We start from the raw sequence: 21,130 nt of genomic DNA on the forward strand, positions 1-21,130 counted from the left end.
AATCAGATGTCTGTGTCATCAAGAAAAGTATTACAAACTCCTCAATTTTTAGGTCATCCAAGCAAAATTAGCTTCAAAAAAGTATTCTGTCTGCCATGTTTCGTTCCAATTGTCTGCAAATTTTTTTTTTTTTGCCAGCAGATGAATTTATGAGATATTGTCACTCTGAAATCAGTTTGCAGAAGCATATCCTAAATATTGAAGATTACCATGACACTTTGGCCAAATGAATTTGTGATCTCTCAGCTGCATCCATCCATAAGGCTGACAACAGCACTGGAAGTTTTACCTCATTTAAATATCCAAAATACCTCTCAAGTAAGTCAAGCCATGAACAAACTCCTCCTTATCAAACTGTTCTGAGAATAGCCTTTTCTTTCTCATAAACAAATAAATAAATGAATAAATAAGGAGACAGCTATTTAGACTGCAATGTAGTGGTTTAAGACATTCTGTAGGGAACCAGCACACTTTTTGCATTGCTGGTAATCTTTTAGGCTGTTTGCATTTCTTGTGAACACTTCTTGAAAAGGTAGTACCTGTAGTTCAAGATGCTGACTCTGATAAAGTTGTTTACTTTCAGGGTGGCAAGCAAAAATCTTTCAGGATTATTATGAGTCTTTGATGCTGATAGATGCCAAACCAACTGTAGAAGACATGAATCAAGAGGACTTAAAGCTCTTTCTTCATAAAAGGAGTAAAACCTGATGTATTGCCAGCCATGGCAAGTACTCCATCTAGGCTGATATGGTTTTTCTGTGTCCCCACCCAAATCTCATCTTGTTTTTTTGGTTTTCTTATTTGTTTGTTTGTTTTGAGACAGAGTTTCGCACTTGTCGCCCAGGCTGGAGTGCAATGGCGTGATCTGAGCTCACTGTAACCTCCACCTTCTGGGTTCAAGCCATTTTCCTGCCTCAGCCTCCCAAGTAGCTGGAATTACAGGCATGTGCCACCATGCCCGGCTAATTTTGTATTTTTAGTAGAGACATGGTTTCTGCATGTTGGTCAGGCTGGTCTGGAACTCCCAACCTCAGGTCACCCACCCACCTTGGCCACCCAAAGAGCTGGGATTACAGGCATGAGCCACCACGCCCGGCCTAAATCTCATCTTGAATTGTAGCTCCCATAATTCCCACATGTTGTAAGAGAAACATGGTGGGAGGTAATCAAATCATGGGGGTGGGTTTTTCCCATGCTGTTCTCATGAAAGTGAGTAAGTCTCATGAGATCTAAAGGTTTTATAAAGGGGAGTTCACCTGTACATGCTCTCTTGCCTGCCACCATGTAAGACGTAACTTTGTTCCTCCTTCTCTTTCTGCCATGATTGTGAGGCCTCTCCAGCCACGTGGAACTGTGAATCATTTAAACTTCTTTCCTTTATAAATTGCCCAGCTTCGAGTATGTCTTTATTAGCAGTGTGAGAACAGACTAATACAGTACACTGGTACCAGTAGACTAGAGTGCTGCTATAAAGGTTCCCAAAAATGTGAAAGCAACTTTGGAACTGGGTAACAGGCAGAGAATGGAACAGTTTGCAGGGCTCAAAAGAAGATAGGAAAATGTGGGAAAGTTTGGAATTTCCTACAGAAATGTTGAATGGCTTGGAACAAAATGCTGATACAGACAACAAGTCCAGGCTGAGATGCTCTCAGATGGAGGTAAGGAACTTGCTGGGAACTAAAGGTCATTCTTGCTATTTAAAGAGACTAGGGGCATTTTGCCCCTTCCCCAGAGATCTGTGGAACTTTCAACTTGAGAGAAATGATTTAGGGTATCTAGCAGAAGAAATTTGTAAGCAGCAAGGCATTCAAGAGGAAGCAGAGCATAAAAGTCTGGAAAATTTGCAGCCTGACAATGCAACAAAAAAGAAAAACCCATATTCTGGGAAAAAATTCAAGCCTGCTGCAGAAATTTGCATAAGTAACAAGGAGCCAAATGTTAATCACCACAATAATGGGGGAAATGTCTCCGAGGCATGTCAGAGATGTTCACGGGAGCTCCCCTGATTATAGGCTCCAGAAGCCTAGGTGGAAAATACGGTTTCCTGAGCCAGGTCCAGGCCCCCCCTGCAGTGTGCAGCCTAGGGACTTGGTTCCCTGCATCCCAGTCACTCTAGCAGTGGCTAAAACGGGCAAAGGTACAGATCGGGCCGTGCTTCAGAAGGTACAAGTCCCAAGTCTTGGCAGCTTCCATGTTGTGTTGAGCCTGCGAGTGCACAGAGGCCAAGAATTGAGGTTTGGGAACCTCTGCCTAGATTTCAGATGATGTATAGAAATGTCTGGATGTCCAGGCAGAAGTTTGCTGCAGGGGCAGGGCCCTCATGAAGAACCTCTGCTAGGGCAGTACAGAAGGGAAACGTGGGGTTGGAGCCCCTGTACAGAGACCTCACTGGGGCACTGCCTAGTGAAGCTGTAAGATGAGGGCCACTTTCCTGCAGACCCCAGAATGGTAGATCCACTGACAGCTTGCACTGTGCCCCTGGAAAAGCCACAGACTTTCAATGCCAGCTCATGAAAGCAGCCAGGAGGGGAGCTGTACCCTGCAAAGCCACAGGGGTGGAACAGCTCATGGTTGTGGGAGTCCACCTCTTGCATCAGCATCACTTGAATGTGAGATATGAGTCAAAGGAGATCATTTTGGAACTTTAAGGTTTCATGACTGCCCTATTGGATTTCGAACTTGCATGGGGCCTGTAGTCTCTTTGTTTTGGCCAATTTCTCCCACTTGAAATGGGTATATTTACCCAATGCCTGTATCCTCATTGTATCTGGGAAGTAACTGACTTGTTTATGATTTTGCAAGCTCATAGGTAGAAGGAACTTGCCTTGTCTCAGATGAGACTTTGGACTGTGGACTTCTGAATTAATGATGAAATGAGTTAAGACTCTGGGGGACTGTTGGGAAGGAATGATTGGTTTTGAAATGTGAGGACATGAGAGGCTGGGCGGAATGATATGATTTGGCTGTCTCCACCCAAATCTCATCTTGAATTGTAGCTCTCATAATTCCCAAGTGTTATAAGAGGGACCCAGTGGGAGGTAACTGAATCCTGAGTGGGGGTCTTTCCTGTGTTGTTCTCATGATAGTGAATAAGTCTCATGAGATCTAATGATTTTATAAAGGGGAGTTCCCCTGCACATGTTCTCTTGCCTGCCACCACGTAAGACATGACTTTGCTCCTCTTCTGCTTTCCCCCATGATTGTGAGGCCTCCCCAGCCATGTGGAACTGTGAGTCAATTAAATCTTTTTCCTTTATAAATTACCCAGCCTCGGTTATGTCTTTATTAGCAGTGTGAGAACAGATTAATATAAATGCCAACTGTACCAAGCCCCATCTTTTACCATGTCAAAAATATCAAAAGCCTTTCAGCCTTCCAAAATGTACCTCACTAATTTGGAATTATGTATCAATATGTATGAAACAGATAAAAACTAGAAAATGGCTGCACAAAATAATGCTAGTTGTTACATGCAAATGTTTAGTGAATGGGAAATGGCATTGATCCCAATTTGGCAATGATCTGCTTCAAAATATTCGAAGAGTCTGCACTTCTGTAATATATAATATCATCTGATTGAGCTTGGGCCATAGGAAAGAACACTTACGATAAATAACAAAATTGTAGTAGCTAGTTCCAACCTTCTTACTGAACCTATTTTAAATTACCATTTTAAGAAACACAGCATATTGAAACTTACATAATTTGACAGCTAATTAGAAAATGTTTATTTTAAATATAAATTACTAAGGCTAGTTTCTCTGTATTATTCCCTACATGATAATATATATTTATAATGATTCCATTTGTTTCTTCAAATGTTTCTCTAATGAAAGAAATCTCTTTAATTATTCTGAATTTAAAAGGTTGTTTTAAAATAATTTTCTAAACTAAGTTGAGCTCTAAAACAAATTCTCAATAGCTATTTGTTAACTTAATGTAGCAAACATTTCCTTCCCTCTCCTTCAGAAATGATAGCTCTCACATATGACTAAAAACCACCGGCTAAAAAAACAAATTCAATATCTATTCAACTTCGGTAAAATATACAAATAATTAGTGCAAGACTTTAATAAATAAACCACCTGCCTTGATCTGAATTGGTGCAGGAACTGAGCAGAATAAGTAGCAGATACTCTTGTCTGCAAAGCTTAGGCTGCAAATTATTTCTATTTTAATATTTTTAAATCTGACAATATAAATAAAGTATCCTTAATCCTGACTATGTATTTTTAAATTTCAAATACACTCTAATAAAGTAGAAAATAAGTCATAATTATTTGATATTCAAAGATACATTATTTTATTTCTTAAAATCAATATTTCACAAAACTTATTTCAATAAGACCTGTCACAATGGCTAAAACTTCTGATCCCACCTTTTTCAAGATTATAATTAACTCTGTAATACTTTAAAATTTTTCAAGCATTAAAAACTAAATATATTTTCCAATAATTATTTTTTGTGATTCATTAATATATTTAATGACTTTAGCTTTGAAGTCTCTTCCAATTCGGAAACTAAGTACTTTTCAAGCTTTTGCTTCTGAGGTGTTCTGGGAATAATATAGTAGTTACTTAAATTTAAATATAATCCCTCAATAAGTGCTCTGACATTTTACTATGTAACATTTTGGAAAGTTTTACTTACTGAAACATCTTTCAGGTTTTTCTCAAAGAAGAAATAACAAGACTCTTTAGAAAAATTAAATGTGTATACATCAGCTGGTCCTGCTCCTGACACCAATGCTTTTCTCAGTTCATCAACATATTTCCCTTTTTCCATTGCCATGTCATCAGCTTCTTGGGAAATCTCTGATTCAGAAACTATGGGAAATATTAACAAAAGTTTTAAAATGAAAAGTAAACGACTACACATGAGAAAATATTAGTTTATCTGTTAGTACTAATTTATCACGTGTAACAGAAATTTAAACAAGTAAAATCAATCCCTATACTACACATTTTTAAATCAAGTTATTCCTTTTTATTGAACTAGCAATTTTTAAGAAATGCATTAATTTAGACTCACAACTCATGTGAAATACATTAAACCCTTGACATTCTTTCTCTGTCCTCAGATGAAACACATTGTAAGTTATTACAGAAAATTCCACTTTGTGTACCTGCTCTTAGGTCAAAGCCAGATAATTTCCTATAATGAATAATAAGCTCAATATTTTATAACATCTTCCTTCCTTGCATCAAAGATTCAATAGTCTACAGTGTATTTCTCACTCATATGAGCAGAGTAAAACAAAAGCAAAAGTGGAGCTCATTATTCTCATATCATGTGCCAACAACAGAAAATATGGATGAAAGGAAAATAAGGAAAGAATGGGAAGGAAACTAAAATGTACTGAGCATCTCCTCTGCAACACATACTATACTAGAGATCTGGCTTCCAATTCTCTTATCTAGGTATTTTTAAAGCTGATGTTTTATCTATCATTGAGATTTTTGTTTCAGTAATCATATTTTCAGTTCTAGGTATTATCTTTGTTCCTGTGCCATTATATCCTGTTCTACCCTACCCTTCTTTTAAATATTTAAATAAACATATTTTAAGATCTCTTTCATTTCTGTATTTATGTGTGGCTCCTGGAGTATAAATTATGTTTCTTCTATCTGTGGAAAAATTCTTGTTTTACTTGTTTTCCTTTCATGCTTTGTAACGTTTGAGTACGGCTCGCCACTAGCCAAAGTGGCAAGTGTTCTGGGAAGAAGTGTTCTTAAATGAAGGTTGCTGGTTTGCCTTTCTGGGGGTCATTACAAGTTTCATCAGTTCGAGACTAGTTTTGAAAGTTAATTTTTCACCTTGATTTTTACACTTGAAGCAAAGTGTTCCATTTTAAACCTTGCATACACACATAACACAGGTTTAGGGTTCTGATTTTTCTAGAGACTTTTATTCACTCATAGTCCTTAGGGATTGTTCTATTTTTTTTTTTTTTTTTTTTTTTTTTTTTTGAGACGGAGTCTCGCTCTGTCGCCCAGGCTGGAGTGCAGTGGCCGGATCTCAGCTCACTGCAAGCTCCGCCTCCTGGGTTCACGCCATTCTCCTGCCTCAGCCTCCTGAGTAGCTGGGACTACAGGCGTCCGCCACTTCGCCCGGCTAGTTTTTTGTATTTTTTAGTAGAGACGGGGTTTCACCGTGTTAGCCAGGATGGTCTCGATCTCCTGACCTCGTGATCCACCCGTCTCGGCCTCCCAGGGATTGTTCTATTTTTATGCTGCATCCTCAGGACAGAGAGTAGTAGTTTTTTTATAAGATTATTTTATTAACAGTATATTTTTCCAGGTTCCTTTCTTTATACTGAGAGCTCAACTCCAATTCCATAAGAGGTCTGAAGCCTCAACATTCCACTTCACTCAAACATTATACTCACTGTCATCTAGAGGTGTATCTAGTTCAGATATTCCATGAATGTACAGGTAAGCTTTAATTCCCATCAATTACTTTGGTTTTGAAATACCTCTTCAAACATGGCATCTGAGGTTTTCCCTTTCTTACACTCAAAAGCGGCAATGGGTCTGCATATTTGTTTGTTTTTAAAATTACAAGATTTAATCTCGTATTTGTTGGAATGTGTGTGTGGTTGGATGGTTTCCTGTGTTAATTTAGGCTATCACAGTAATAATAAAAGTCCCATATGGTTGTATAATTTCATACTTATGCATTACACTTATCTATTTTAATTCCTTATAAAACTGAAAAACAGATATTATTTTCATTTTGCAAAAGAGAAAACTGAGGCTCACAGAGATCAAGTAATAGTTTAGGGTGATGTAGTAGGTAACTGGTGAAGCTGGGATTAACTCATGTCTCTCTGGATGTTTTATTTTGAGGTGAAGCAGAGATATGAAACATTGGATAAATTATTTCCATCCATAATTTTGAAAAACAACATTAGTATAAAATATTACAGAATATAAGGAAATCATGATTAAAGAATCCCTAAAATGGAAGACATATTTTCATACCTTTGGTCTCTATGCTATCAAGTGTCTGGAAGACCCATGACAGTCAATGAAAAAGGGAGTCTTGAAAGGTACCAATATATTTTATATGATCAATTTTTGATAACAAGTTTTGATAATAAAATATGATTCTCATACTTCACACAATGTTTGAAATGAGGTAAGAATAAAAATAGCTTATATTCATATATTAACAGCTTCTAAAACACTTTCACATTTTCTCTATTGGAAGCGGACACATTTAATATGATCATCACTATCAAACCTATTTCAAAAGCCCTAGTAGCTCTTCTAAAAAAACAAAAATAAGAAGATAAATGCTTCCTATTTAAGGAATAATTTCCTATTTTATGTTTGCATTATGTTAAAAAGTACCTAACTTTAACTCACCAATACCTAGGAAGAACAGTTATTTCACAGAGAAATAGGAAATAAATTTGCAGATGCCATCTTTAATGCAATCATAGAAAAACTTGAAGAAAACACAAAAGAAAATAGAGAACAACTATTTAAAAAGCATCTAGTTAAAAGTATTCTAAATTTCATTAAAGTGAAAAGATACCTGTCTGAAAATATGTAATCATTCACTCATTCATTCCTAAAATGCTAGCCTATGGAGCTCAAATTCAAGTGCTAATATCTTAGATAACATTTTAGATATCTTGTCAGTTATCATCGTAGATATCCTCTTGTTTTCCTCTCCCAATGAATACTGTGCTGATTATGGAATATTTAATTTTTGAAGGAGAAAAAACATATGAAAGGAAATTATATAAAACAGGTATTTGTTCAAAAATGTACTTGAAAATTTCCTATAAAAGTAAATGTGGAAATCTGACTGCCTACATAGGGCTTTAATCCTGAAAAACCAACCTGGTCACCAGTTTTGAATTCTGTGCCAAGAACATCTGGAAAAACTACAGCTGTAAGCACTCGATGCTCTAAAACTTCAGTGACCAAGAATAAAAGCAATGGAAATAATAAAATTCAGCAAGAATGCATCTGAACCACATAATAAGGCATAAAACATGAGCAGGGCAACATGACCAAAAAACAAGGAACCATTCTCAGACTAGTAGGAGTCAGACTGAGACTCACTTTGACACTGAAAAGCATCACTTTTGCAGTGTTTATAGTTAGATGAAGATGTAAGTGAGGAAAGAAGATTTTTTTCCTTCAGATACCTACATATAACTAACCAAAAGCCTGCACACATCCTAAGCTTGTACTGGAGCTCAGAAGACATACAGTCTTACCATACCATTAGGATTCCAGTTGGTATTGCATCATAAACCCATTTCATTGCTTGATTTATTAAAGTACTCTTTCCACTGAGTTCTGTCATTATTTCCATATAGGTCAAAAAATATTAATGCTTAAGATAATTATAAGTGGATCTAGTTAGTGGATAATAAAACAATTAGTAAAGTTTAATTTACTCTTTGATAAACTTGAAACTACTCCAGAGATGGGTGATACAAGTTTCCCACTGCCAGTAAGAATTCTTATAAAAGTCACAGTCATCGATCATTCACCCACTTTGTGACTTAACCCTGTGATACAACCCCCTGTAATATTGATGTGATGATAGACCACATGATAATTAGATAATTGGACCTTAAAAACATTCATTAGATAAAACATTGCTAATGGAAATCAGTGAGTTTAGTGTGGGGGAGATTAAAAGGAAACTTACATCCTTTTAATTTCACTCAAATGAAAAGAGAAGAAAAGTTGTCCAAATTGAAGGTTGCAGCAATCAAAATGTTGAACAAAAAAAACAGGATGAGGTATAGGAAGGAAATCCATTTCCATGTTTCAGTTATTTAATTGTTTCAATGTCCTCAGTGATTTTATTGTCTACATGTAAAGTACCAGATCACATTTACGGAATAAGCCTTAACTAAACATGGGCACGCTGTTATATTATTTGATTTCCTATTTTGTCCCTGATATGTAAACAAGAAAATAGAAATGAATGAAGGCATAAAACACATGAGAGATTTAAACATTATTAGATATTTTTGAAAATAAAATGACCACATAGTACACTATAAAATTTTCTGTTTTCAAGCGTGTTTGGTACAGGAAGCCAAAATGTTAACAATCTACCAAAGAATACATAAGTTTGATATCACAGTTTGTCACTCGAAATTCCATTAGCTAAAAAATAAATGGTAGAATATACTGCAGTTATGATAAATGTCAACAATAAGTAAATATAAAACTGGAGTTTTCATTCAAAAACATGCTAACTCTAAAATGAACAATTTATTTTCTTTTTTCTCAGACCAGTTTTATATATTTGAGACATCCTTTCATTCTTTCAATCAAAAAAGTATTCATTGAGAACGTATTTCGTAGGTACTGGTCTAGATAATTGCGTAGAGTGTTGACAAACCAAATGTGTCTCTTACGCTCAATATAGATCTGTACTGTCTAGTGAAACGATAATTCATGTTAATATCATTAAGAATGATGCCAGCACAATTTGTATGATATAAATGAAATGTTCCATAAATTTAAGATCAACTTACATTTCTGGTTAAATTAAGAGATAAAGAGTTAATGAAGTGCTCTTTTTCCCCCTAATACTTAGTGATAAAAAATTTCAAATAACATATTATCATTGATTTTTGTCTTGGTGAATGAGGCTTATGGACTAGATTAGAATTCAGTCTCTTCTTTTGATAATTAAGGTTCCTGAAACACCATAAGGTCATCTGTCTGACAATAACTTAATATATGGAATATGCCATTTGCCAATTAGAAATATCTAAAGTTATAAATACAGTATTCCTTACATACAAGCAACCACTTCCCCTAGGACTTGCTTCCAAGCTGTGTTGTTAGAACTGCTCTTCTCACCCAGATGACCAGCATTAATCTATTGCCCTGGTCTTTAGCCTTATATACCCTTCATCCTAAAACAAGAAATACTGTCTTCTGAATTGGCATACATAAAATTAAGCTGACCAATCTTCTACTCTTGAACTGCCACTACCAACCTGATTTCTGATTTCTCTTACAGAGAAATGTGTAGCTTAAATAGATATCATAAGTACTGCAAATATTATCCCTGAAAATTCTGTATTTTACAGGAATCCCTACATCAACATTACTTGTTCTGTGTCAAAAAAGACAATTTTTTTGAAACTCTGTAAGTATAAATTCAATTTGACTGTGTTGTATAACAGAATTCATAATGCTCAAGAAAGAAACAAAATTTTACAATGTAATTTTAAAGACGATATATAATAATCATGGTAACAAATTCTAGAGAAATATTTCTAAAGTTAATAGAAGATACAAATAGTATACAAATTAACATGAAAAAATTATCGTACAGAAAACATTATTCACAACATAACTCTAGAAAAGACTTTTGCATGATTATAAAAATAGTTCTTTAAATCTTTCAATAAGATACTTTAGAAGAGTATTAAAACTTCCTATATAAGGAAAATATAATTCTAAATACTTTTACTTTATATCCATCATGTTCCATACATGATTTGATGGTCATTAGCATTTTTAAAATACTATCAACAAAGAGTTAAAAAATAAAAAATGTATTTCCTAAAAGCACAGCCAAGATCCTAAATATGGGTGTGAACCTTGCATTACAAATTTTTAGGCTCTGGTCCTGTGTTGTTACAAATGTAATACATGTTCATTGGGGAAAATAAATAAATAAATAACCTACCACTACTCCATTGCCCCAAGGCAACACAAACCCATTTACCTAACTAATCTCCTTCCTCTGCCCCAGACTTCTTCCCTGGGGTCCTGAGAAAAGATATATTTAGAAAGTACTATTTATATTTTCTATAAAGAGATCATTTTAAAACTCTGAACAAATACAAGTTACTAAGATTCAAATGGTAACCAGAATTTTCTAGGACACATTCTTGTTTTTCTATTACTATCAATTATAGAAAGTGGCATTAAATATTACAAACTTGTATATAAATTTGACAGCAATAGCAAGTAAAATTCGTATCTTACCCAATATCTATTGGAGAAGTATCCCTGAGGACTGAAGAATAGCACACTCAAATTTTACTTTTAAAAACTTTGTTTTTAATATTACCTGTCCCAGTCCATGCTGAATGACCATCAGTAAGTGTAATAACAAAACCAGATTCCAGTGTTTTCTCCCAAGATACTTGTAGAAAATGAGCAATATTGGGTTCAGAAGTAAGATGGATTCTGCTTATTTTTCTCTCCATTTCTTAATACCTGTAACAGGAGAATACAATTACTATTTTTAAAAGAAACTGTAACTCAAATAATGATGTTTTTCTGTACTGGCCTCTCAGCTACATAAACACCAAGGAAATAAGAAAATAAGCAGAACAAAAAAACTGTATAATAGGTTCAACCATTAGATTCAACCATTAAATTCAGTAAATAATATATTCATTCAGTAAATTCATAGTTTTCTTCAATATTAATTCACAATTTTTACAGAGGAGAAAAACAGAGGCCCATAAATGGAAAGTGATTTCTCCAAGTAATGAAGATAAAAATTATCATCTCCGCTGGGCACGGTGGCTCACACCTGTAATCCCAGCACTTTGGGAGGCCAAGGTGGGCGGATTGCCTGAGGTCAGGAGTTCAAGACCAGTCTGGTCAACATGGTGAAACCCCGTCTCTACTAAAAAAAAAAAAGAAAGTTATCATCTCAACAATATGCAGAGTAAATTTTACCATTTCTTTTCCCCAGATTCAAAAGGCTGTTTCTCTACCACAAAAGAAATGGTTGCAAGTACTTGTGAGAATCACCTGGAAGTGATCTCACCACTGAAATATTGCAGTAATTAGAAAGGATAAAATTGACCAAGTATCTTAGTCTCTGTCTGGAGACACCGTGTGGAATGAAAAAGTTGAGTAAGCATAATTCAATGGTGGGGGGGGAATCTCAGAACCCAACAGCTGGCAGTATCCAGTCATGCCTTGTCTAAGACAGAGACGCCCAGGCTCAGTGACTGAAACACCCTATCCACTGATACAGGGGCACTCTGTAATAGAGATGAGTTGCATCAGATTATCACAGCCTGAGGCCAATAAATATTTTTGCATTTTTTAAGTTTTGTATTTAAGTATTATATATAGACCGAAAAGCACATATACGAAAAGTACAAAAGTACAACTCAATGAATTTTACAATTGAACAAATCCATGTAAGTAGAACCTAGATCAAGAAGCAGAATGTCACTACCCCAAAATTCATTCTCACACTCCCTCCTCTCTAGTCACTGGCCTCTCCAAATAACCACTATCCTATCTTCTAACAGAGATGAGGGCTTTGAATATTTCTGTACTTTATGTAAATATAATCATACAGCATGTTCTATTTTGTGCCTGGCTTCTTTTGCTCAACATTATGTTTGAAAGATTCATCTGCACTATGTGTTACAGTGATAGATGATTTTCAGGGCAGTATAGTAGTGTATTAAATGAGTACAAGACAGGTTATTTATTCATTCTACTAGTGGTAGGCATCTGGGTACTTTCTAGGTTTTGACTATTACAAATAGTGCTGCCAGAAACACTCTAGCAAATATATATGCATTTCTGTTGAGTATATACCTAAGAGTAAAATTGTTGGATCAGAGGATATGGATATATTCAGTTTTGGTACTACACAGCAAATACTTCTCTAAAAGAGTTGTACCAGTTTACAACTGGTGTATGAGAACTCTGATGACTGCACATTCTTCCAAACATTTTCCATGGTTTTCATGTTACCCAAGTTTTTACTTCATACAATAAAGAAAAAAAGAAGAATTAGGAGTACACAATGTAATACTGGAAGTTAGAGTTAGAAGGGATTCAGATCTAAGATCATCATCATTCATTTGTTAAGTACTTTGCAACTGCACAAGAACTTCATTACTTGAACAAACAGAAATCCACATAATATAAAAATTCTAAAAACCTAACCTCGCCCTTCCCAAAACAATGTTTATCTAAACATTTCCCTCTGTCTTTATCTACAGACACCCATGTTTAAATAAATCTTATAAACAGCTTTTTTCATGGTGACACAGAGTTTTACGCCTAGCATTCTTAGTGACTAAATAATAATCCATTAAGTACTATAATTAATGGAAGTATGTTGACATATATGTATCAGCTCTATCTTTACTGGAACCCTATGAATATAGCAACTAACAGGATCCTCATTGTATGAATCAAAAAACAGAGGCAAAGTTTAATATCCAAGATCACACACTAAGTGGTGGTGCAACAACTCAAATCCACCACCTGCTCTTCTTACCACAGCACTTTGCTTGTCAGTAGGAATGTGGAAGTCTAGTAGATCTGAAGTTAAGAAAAACCAGACTTCTAAAGTTACCAGATAAAGAAACAGGGTTAGACCATGAAAGAGGTATGCTTAGGGAGCTTCTGCCGTGTGACAGGCATTGACAGATAAGGAGCTGTTGTTTTAAGACTACTCTAAAACAAAACTAAGACTTATTTCCAGTTTCCCATCAAATGATAGTTAACCAAGCTTATATTCTGCAATCATATGAGACATGTGGGAAACAAAATAGCCAGTTCTGATCCTGGATCAAGTTACAAGAAAAAAGTTTCCAACTCTGATCTCCTATACCCTACTGCTGACTTCTGGATATGTCTGCCCAGGATTTGAAAAGTCTACGCCTGTCCCAAAGAAGTCTTTCCACAAATACTCATCCTTGGATTCATTTAAAATTATTTCAAATCTGTCACTCATGAATTCTACCCATTTTTCCTAGTAATACCAGTAGGGGCCATACAGATTAAGTCTAAATCGTCTTACACACAACAGGCCTCTTCTCAAGACTATATGCTTGCAGTGAAAACAGTTCTTATAAGATGATTTCTGATACCCTCACTAGTTTGATTAATCTCCACAAAATGTACTACAGTTAATCTCTGCCACTCAAAGCATAGTTCACTGAGTCCCAACTGGTACTCTAGTTGTTCTATAAACAATTAAAAAATAGACAAAGATTATTACTTCATCCTAAATAGTGCACTTCTATAATTTCAAAGAAATATCATATTCGGTTTTAATTACTGTTTTTAATGATAGTGAGAGTGATGGGGTTGTGTGGAGGGTATTTTGTTGTGTTTTTGGCAGCTACATCATTCTAAAAACTCCTATTTGAGTTTAATATAAACTAAACCTTGTTTAGTTGTTTTTCTACATATGTTATTACTAAGTCATTTTTACTCTATCCTTTGTAATTTTTGTTGATGTTGTCTGATGTGTTTGCTGGGGTTCAATTTTATGTTTTACATTGGCTTGTTAAGGTTACATTGTTACTGAATAGTGATTCTGTTCCTGTGACCCAACACATTTACTATCTCTCTGACTTTGTCATCTAGAAATCTGATAAACCTCTTCTTCTAAGTATTCAAGTCATGCACATAAAATGTTGAGGAGGACAAGCTCAGGCATAGACCTGTATAGTCTACCATTAGAAACACCCTCGAGAAGACATCAATCATCAACACTACGTGGGAACACCACTTATATTTCTAAGTCACAAGAATATAAGGAGAATCCTTGGCAAAATCTATCTACTCTACCAGTCTATCAATGCTATCTAGAAGAACAACAACAAAAAAAGAAATTAAAACTGTTAATTAGTGATCCTACTCTTATTTATAGCAATGATAGGTTCTTTTTCTTTTAATCCAAAAGCAATTCTTCTGGTAAATCACTCTAGAATCTTGCCCAGATTGACTTCAAATTTATCAGACTGTAAAATGACACATACTACTTAGTTCAAGCAAATACCTATATTTGTTCTAATACTGTAACATCTGATACTATAAAATTGACTTTGTGAGTTTCATTAAAAGATGCTTTTACTGTAGAAGCTAATAAGCAAAACTAGAGAAATAACATAAAAATTATAAAAATGCAAAAAGAAAACATTATAAAAAGTCAGGATCAGGAACAAAGCACAAACTTCCAACATGAAAATATTACAACTATTATTTAATCACATAGCAAGAATCTCTTACTAGATGATCCTTTTAAAAACCATTATAAAATAATCCTTGTAGCCCCATCAATTAGGCATGTAAAAATTTTAGGTATATTTAAGTTTGTAGGTTTGACATCATAATCATTGAAAAAAATTATTATTTTTAAATATTCCATTTAGTCAAAATTTTTTCCTACAAAGAGGTTCTTTGCCTAGATGTACTTAATTCTGAAATGCTTTATCCATTTGTGGATATTTTATTTTAGATCAGTTAGTCAATACACTTAACATGCAGTAAATTATTCACATGCTCTGTAATCCTTAAATTTGAAAATTACTGGAAAATCTGTGTTACTGTTTTTCTATGCCAATCATTAAAAAACACATATAGTTCAAGGCTTACATAATTCTAATTGGCCCAAAACCCACAATTTTGGGGGTGGGGTACATAGGATGGTATAGAAACTACTAATGGCATAGCATTTTTTGCCTGTATAGTATTTCCATACAAACATACATAGATGCACACATACTTATGCAGATCATTTTTTCTTAAACTTACCTTAAGAACCATGGTTATTGTTACTATTAATACAATTTTTTGAAAGGAAAATACAGCACTTACAATTACTGTGAAATAGCAATTAGTTTCATTGCTTTTTTTAAAACCATATTTGAACCAAGTGACAAATTTCTAATTATAGAGAAAATTTAGTTTAAAATTCAATATTCCAGATACCTGTCAGTAACTCCTACTTTCACAATAATATAAAGGGCTTTAATCTCAATGATGTTAAAAAGACATCTGGGGATCAATTTTAAGAACATCTTTGAATTATTCATGTTTCAAATATTTTCCAATTTTCTAATTCTAGGTATTCATAACAAAAATGATATGATTTTATTTTAAAGATTCTATTATTTAGTAAACTCAGATTTGAAACTTTGGAGACTACCTGTGAACCATATTTAAGCAATTAACATATTAATAACCCATAAGTGACAACACAGTATCCTAAAAGTATCCTGTGCCTCAGCCATCTCAGAAATGTTCTTTATATCAAATAAGTCTTAATTTCCTAATACCATACTATTTGAATGAGGTTTGAAAGCACTTCATTCTTTTACTTACTGAGATCACCCTCTTACAAAATATCAAGTACAAAACATCTAATAAGAATCACCCATGGAAACAGAAAAAAAGATGACTTGGAATGTCTTTTAAGATTCAATAAGAGGAAATGAACGATCTCTTTGCTTTCACCAGCCCTGTAAACGGGAATAGTGAGCCATAGTTTTTTGCCCCAGGACTACTTGAAGAAAGGGGGTGGAATACTCTTCAGAGGGACTGATTGATTAGGGCTATAAGAAAGCCTGTGTTTTGTTTTCTAAGGGCACTAAAGGTCACATTAGTATCAGCACCTCTCCCAGGCAGAGCCAAGGATCTAAGACAAGCCTGCAGGTGGAAACAGTTGGGTCCCACCCCAATTTGTACATCAGTAGCTTTATTGAGAGTTCAGAACAGTTGAGAATTGAGAAGCTTATCTTTAGTACTTTGTGTCTTTGATACTTGGCCTCTCTCTTAGAAGAGAAATAAGTTGTTGGCTGGTATGCAGTTGATGTGATCTAAGGTCTGAACAAATACCATTCACAGTTGCTTCTGAATAAACAAGACACTTTTTAAATTAGTTTACAAAGAATTTTGTATGCCCTTTTGGATGCTGATAAGGAGCAGTGCAGAAGCCAACTCTCTCTCTTAGGTCAGCTCAAGTTAGTTACAACACTATATCATTGATAACACCATTTTGAACTTGAGCTTCTTTTATTTTCCTTTATAGTAAATTATGACTTCTTTTTAAGCTGCTTGGGCTGCAGGTGTTCAAACTTCTGCAGCTCTGCCAAAGAGTTGCACTTACAGATCAGAAAGTGCTAAATGCATGTTTCTAATGAAGCAATTAACTTAAGTGCCCCCTTGTTGAGAAAAGTAGGCTGATACCTAAAGTGAGTTCAGAATAAAGATTAGCACACAGCATATGCTGTTAATAGTCTGTAATTAGATTCCTGGTTACATTATTTTGTTTGACCTTATTATTTTTATTCTTAAAAGAGAAAATTTAAATTGCAAACAAAAGTGTGGTCACAGATTGTTTTAAAGTATTATCACATTATAAAAATTCAAAGACAGGAACATATATAATTGCTAGAAAAAAGGAAAGAAAGGTTTATGCAACTACTACTAGGTTATTCACTTCTGAGACAATCACACAATTAAACCTAAGTGCAAACGAAAGGATTAGTTCTTGTTTAGTACGTTTTAAAAGCACCTACTATTTGCATTTTACCTTTTTATCAGAATTCCCACTCCCCACATTAAAGTTTTTTTTACTGAATAATTTATTGCTAGCATTTTCATTATTAACAGCCTGCCAACTTGCTGGTTAGTGCTACCAAAGGGTAAATTAAGATTTCTTTTTTTGAAAAAATTACCACAACGTCAATTTGCCTTTAAATTTCCAAAGCAATTAAAACAAAAATATTCAGCAACACTTCTATATAAAAAGTGCTTTCCTAAAATAATATTTTCAAGTTAGACTTTTTTCTAAACATTAAGTGTAAAGAATTCACAGGATTACTAAATACCCTTCTAATCATGTGAGAATTAACTCCATTTTAATAATTTTGAAAGTAAGGTAACCACATATCCTGGTATTTTCCTAATTTTCAAACACAGTCCCAAGACCTAGAAAATCTCTCAATTCCAGGCAAACCACGATGTTTGGTCACCATAAGGTAGTAAAATACAGTTACAACTGCTAACATAATCTTATTCAAAAACTTGTAATATACAGCTGATGTACAAGGGAGACATTAAATTAATCTGATGCTTTAGGAATACAGCATTAGTACTATAAAATAAGTCTAAAAAATAAGGCCTCTTGGTTGAGGTCACAGTCCTTCCTTAATTACCTCTCATGACTGTGGAATGCCAGTTGCTGCCATTCCAAATATCATATTACTTCTCATTTCCTCTGCTTATCTTTTACAAACACCATTAATAATCATTAGTTTCAGTGCTAAATATAAATTTCACTTCCTCTCCTTTCCTACTCTAACCCTATAACGTGGGTATTAAAAAGCAATAAAATGACCTAATGCATGAACAAATTTCCCACATACTATTTAATACCTAGCTCCAAGGTGCCCTTAAAATTGGACCCTAAGTTCCAAGACTATAATTTCCTTCATATTATTAACGGCCACTTTTGATTACAAATAAACTTGGCAGAAAGGATGAGAGTACACTTATCATTTTGGAAACTTTCTAGACTGTCACAAGAACACTTTAGTTCTAATTGCAGTTTCATGTGAGAATGACACTTAACAGAACTGAAGAGATAAGATAGTACCTGAAACAGCATTAACTAAGCAGCAGTCTTTTTTCAACAAGAACTTAGTAATTATGATTTCTTAAGCCTCAAAATTTTTGACACCTCTCATATTTCAATTCCAAAAGAGTGAGGGTGTTCCTATGAAACATCACCAATTAAGCTTATATACAGTCTTCTACTTTAAAAAAAAAAAAAGTGTTTTTCGGAACTGAAATGTAACTAAAAGCACTTGTATGAAAAAGGAATAAGACTTATAAACAATGTACTTTTCCCCCCACTCACAAACCCATCATTTACTTAAAACTGTACCCATTTATCTGCCTATTTCTTAATGACAAACAAGAGAACAAGTGATAGGATTGAGGAACTTAGTCTGAGGAAAAAACAAAACAAAACCTATAACATATCCTCAAATTCAGCAATATAAAACTAGGAACTATATAAAATTACCAACATTTCACAATTTTTAACCTATAAAAATGACAATTTCATACAGTTCAAATGATAGTAACAGTTATAAATAGCACATAAGGACTTACATTCCTACTTGGATGAGTAACTACATATTTATTTCCCACGCTTCAATTTCTCAGTCTAAGTCATTTTGACCACATCTCTGAATACATTTTGTACAACTCCAGCAAGAAGAAGGTCCAAAGTATAAGAAAGACTATTCTGAGTTCCCTTGGGTTATACATTCTCAAAGTAGACTGAAATTTATACCTAAAATTTAAGTCAAGCTCTATTCTCTCTTGTTAGGGTACAAGTTCTAATACTTCCAGAAGCCATGCAGATCAGGAGTGAGGACATATGCATCCATTGTATGATGAGTGGGACTGTGGGACACTAGAAACTACAAGTACCATATAAAGATGGTAGCCATTACTCACTGCAAAGCAGGTTGTTATCAATGGTAAGTACCGGTCCTTAGTGTTCTGTCATTCAGATTATTCAAGAAACTGACAAACTCCTATTTTTATGTAGAAGTCAACTGGCTTTTAAATGTTGGCTCATATTTTTTTCAAAACACTGAGTATAAAGTCTCCAAAATTATATGTGTACACCTACAATAAGAATTCTGCACCCATCCACAAACAAAAATCTTGTTGTAGGAGTGCTGGGATTCAGGTAGGAGGCTGTAAAACCCCAGCAGAGCCCAAGACTTAGGAAGGTCATTTTGAGGGTACACACTTGCACCTAGACACACAGATTGGGCTCCTGGGTTCAAACCCAGAAACAATCCTGTTCGCCAAATGGCTTGGCTTCAGCCCCGCTTTGGCTTTTGCAACTAAAACCATCTGCCAAGAGGTCCTGGAGGAATTACATACCCAAGTGCACCACAAAGGCTGGTCAGCCCACCAACATCAGTCTTGGCAGTGGACTCAAAAGTTACCCTATAATTCAGCTCCAGCCCCCCCATCTGTGGTCCCCTCTTATTACTGCTCACACAAAAACCCAGAGAAACACTTACCCATCTGAGCCACTGGGACAGGATTGCTACCCTCTATCCCACAGCAGACCCCAAGGGGGACCTTTCTTGGCTACAGCACTTCTCTCCTACAGCCCTGGAAGTATCCTGCCCATGTAGAGAACTGCTGGGAGACTCACATATCTGAGTCACCACGGCAGGCTTACCAGCCTCCATCCCACAGTAGATCCTGACAGGGCTGTCTCAGCTCCAACCCCTCTCTGCCACAGCGAGGAAACTATCCCACCTATGCAAAGAACTTCTGGGATTTGTGTAAGTCTTAGCCACTGGGACAGGTGTGTCTGCCTGTATCCCACAGCAGATCCTGGAACAGCTTAGTCTCAGCTCCAATCCTCTTGCTGGGGACTATCTTGCCTGGACAGGGAACTGCTGAAAGAAGCATCCATCTTAGTAATACCAGAACAGGCTTACCAGCCCCTGTCCCACAGCAGATTGTGAACAGGTCCAGTTTAGCTCTAGCCCCTCTCACTGCAATTTGAGAACTATCCTAAAAGTACAAAGATCTCCCAGTAAGTCTTAGCCACTGGGACAGACTTGTTAGCCTCCGATCCACAGCAGATCCTGAAGCTCCTCTGCTTAGCTACAGCCTCTCTCTGCTGCAGTCCAGGAGTAATCCTGCCTACACAGAGAACTACTAGAAGACTAGCCAGTCTGAGCAACTGGGACAAGCTTGCCAGCCTCCACCCCACAACAGATCCTCAGCAGATTTTGAAAACAAGCAGGCACTTGTTCTGACACAGGAGGGAGTTTAACCATAGTGGTCCCTAGCCTCAAAGCCTACTTTCCTACCCCACTGAGCATTTCTAATAAGCATTTCTATTGAGCATAAAAATTGGTCCATCCATCCCAATCCACTTAACCTCAAGGACCCTCCTGCAACCCTGTCCAACTGCTGAACTCAAATAAAGGAATACACCCTGTGGCCAAGGCTGATCAGAGGAAATTTCTGTGCCCATTCAGCAGCTCAGACTAATTGCAGAGCTCAGACAGTGGTCCTGTCAGATAAGAGAACCTATGTAGCTACCCCCAAAAAAATTCAGAGCAAAGGTAGCAGGCCAGCTTTCTAGAGAACTGAAAAGCAAGTTGTATCTGCTAAGGGTTATTACTAGCTGGCCCCTCCAGAAGTATAGGCTAGAATAAATAGTAAAGTTCTATCCCTGCCAATGAACACCTGTAAAAGCTGGAAAAAGTGGTTGTCTCCACAAATGTGCAAACACCAATACAAGGATACAGGATTACAAAGACTCAGGAAATCATGACACCTCCAAAAGAAACGACTA

The 21,130-nt window shown here is 35.6% G+C and overlaps 1 protein-coding gene across 3 annotated transcripts in view; it reads right to left on the reverse strand.

The window, feature by feature from the left end:
- XRCC4 (X-ray repair complementing defective repair in Chinese hamster cells 4) overlaps positions 1–21,130 on the reverse strand; it is a 301,541-nt gene that overhangs the window by 261,026 nt on the left and 19,385 nt on the right. For 2 of the 3 annotated variants that reach the window (XM_011996465.1, XM_011996464.1), the window contains exons 2-3: positions 11,075–11,223; positions 4,652–4,827 (exon numbers count right to left, since the gene is read on the reverse strand). In XM_011996465.1, the coding sequence (XP_011851855.1) occupies positions 4,652–4,827; positions 11,075–11,213 (315 nt within the window). In that variant the 5' untranslated portion in view covers positions 11,214–11,223. Of the gene's footprint in view, positions 1–4,651; positions 4,828–11,074; positions 11,226–21,130 lie in introns of all 3 variants that reach the window. The other variant, XM_011996467.1, reaches the window with a different exon arrangement.

This window comes from Mandrillus leucophaeus, unplaced genomic scaffold, assembly GCF_000951045.1.
Source record: "Mandrillus leucophaeus isolate KB7577 unplaced genomic scaffold, Mleu.le_1.0 Scaffold515, whole genome shotgun sequence".
NCBI lineage: Eukaryota > Metazoa > Chordata > Mammalia > Primates > Cercopithecidae > Mandrillus > Mandrillus leucophaeus.